The 935-nt window shown below is 52.6% G+C and overlaps 1 protein-coding gene across 1 annotated transcript in view; it reads right to left on the reverse strand.

Annotated features, from left to right (window-relative positions):
• Positions 1–935, reverse strand: part of LOC137905754 (SWI/SNF-related matrix-associated actin-dependent regulator of chromatin subfamily E member 1-like) — a 16961-nt gene extending 16026 nt beyond the window's left edge. Inside the window, exon 1 of the mRNA XM_068750012.1 lies at positions 917–935. Within this exon, the coding sequence (XP_068606113.1) occupies positions 917–935 (19 nt within the window). The remainder of the gene's footprint in view (positions 1–916) is intronic.

A 935-nucleotide genomic window follows, 5' to 3' on the forward strand; every position in this document is an offset into this window, starting at 1 on the left:
ACGCTGCAGGAACCGACAATTAGCGGTCACAGGGAAAACGTGGACTGGAGTTTCAGTGATGTGGCCATTCTCTATATACGCCATGAAAGTGAGGGGAAACTGATTCATGATCAGATTTAAGTAAATAATGACAGGTTATATGTTTATTTATTTAAACTCATATTCTGGTGGCATTAATTGAATATGTTGACATTTGTTGCAGCCTGAAGAAAAAAAATTATAAAAAAAAAAAAAACTTTTGTTATAAAACAACCCCAAATTATTTAGTGGGGCTGAAGCCCCCCTAAAGTAGGCCTAACGATGCCGCTGCCCTGCACAGATCCGTCATGGTGAAGAGAGAGCTGAGCCCAAAGGAGAAGCTCTCGATTTACCGGTCGATCTCCGTTCCTACCCTCACCTACGGTCACGAGCTTTGGGTAGTGACCCAAAGAACGAGATCCCGGGTACAAGCGGCTGAAATGAGCTTCCTCCGTAGGGGGGCTGGGCTCTCCCTTAGAGATAGGGTGAGAAGCTCAGTCATCCGGGAGGAGCTCGGAGTAGAGCCGCTGCTCCTCCGCGTTGAGAGGAGCCAGATGAGGTGCATCTATTCAGGATGCCTCCTGAACGCCTCCCTGGTGAGGTGTTCAGGGCACGTCCCACCGGGAGGAGACCACGGGGAAGACCCAGGACACGCTGGAGAGACTATGTCTCTCTGCTGGCCTGGGAACGCCTCGGGATCCCCCCGGAAGAGCTAGAGGAAGTGGGAGAGGGAAGTCTGGGCTTCCCTGCTGAGGCTGCTGCCCCCGCGACCCGGCCCCGGATAAGCGGATGAAGATGGATGGATGGATGGATGGATGGATGTCTCCTCTCTAACACTGTAGACCTGCCCCCAATGCTCCGGTCTGGAGGTCGCCGTTCCGGCTGTTGTCCTGCTCGCCATCTTGTCTCCGTGTCAT

Source organism: Brachionichthys hirsutus, chromosome 16, assembly GCF_040956055.1.
Source record: "Brachionichthys hirsutus isolate HB-005 chromosome 16, CSIRO-AGI_Bhir_v1, whole genome shotgun sequence".
In the NCBI taxonomy this organism is placed as follows: Eukaryota; Metazoa; Chordata; class Actinopteri; order Lophiiformes; family Brachionichthyidae; genus Brachionichthys; species Brachionichthys hirsutus.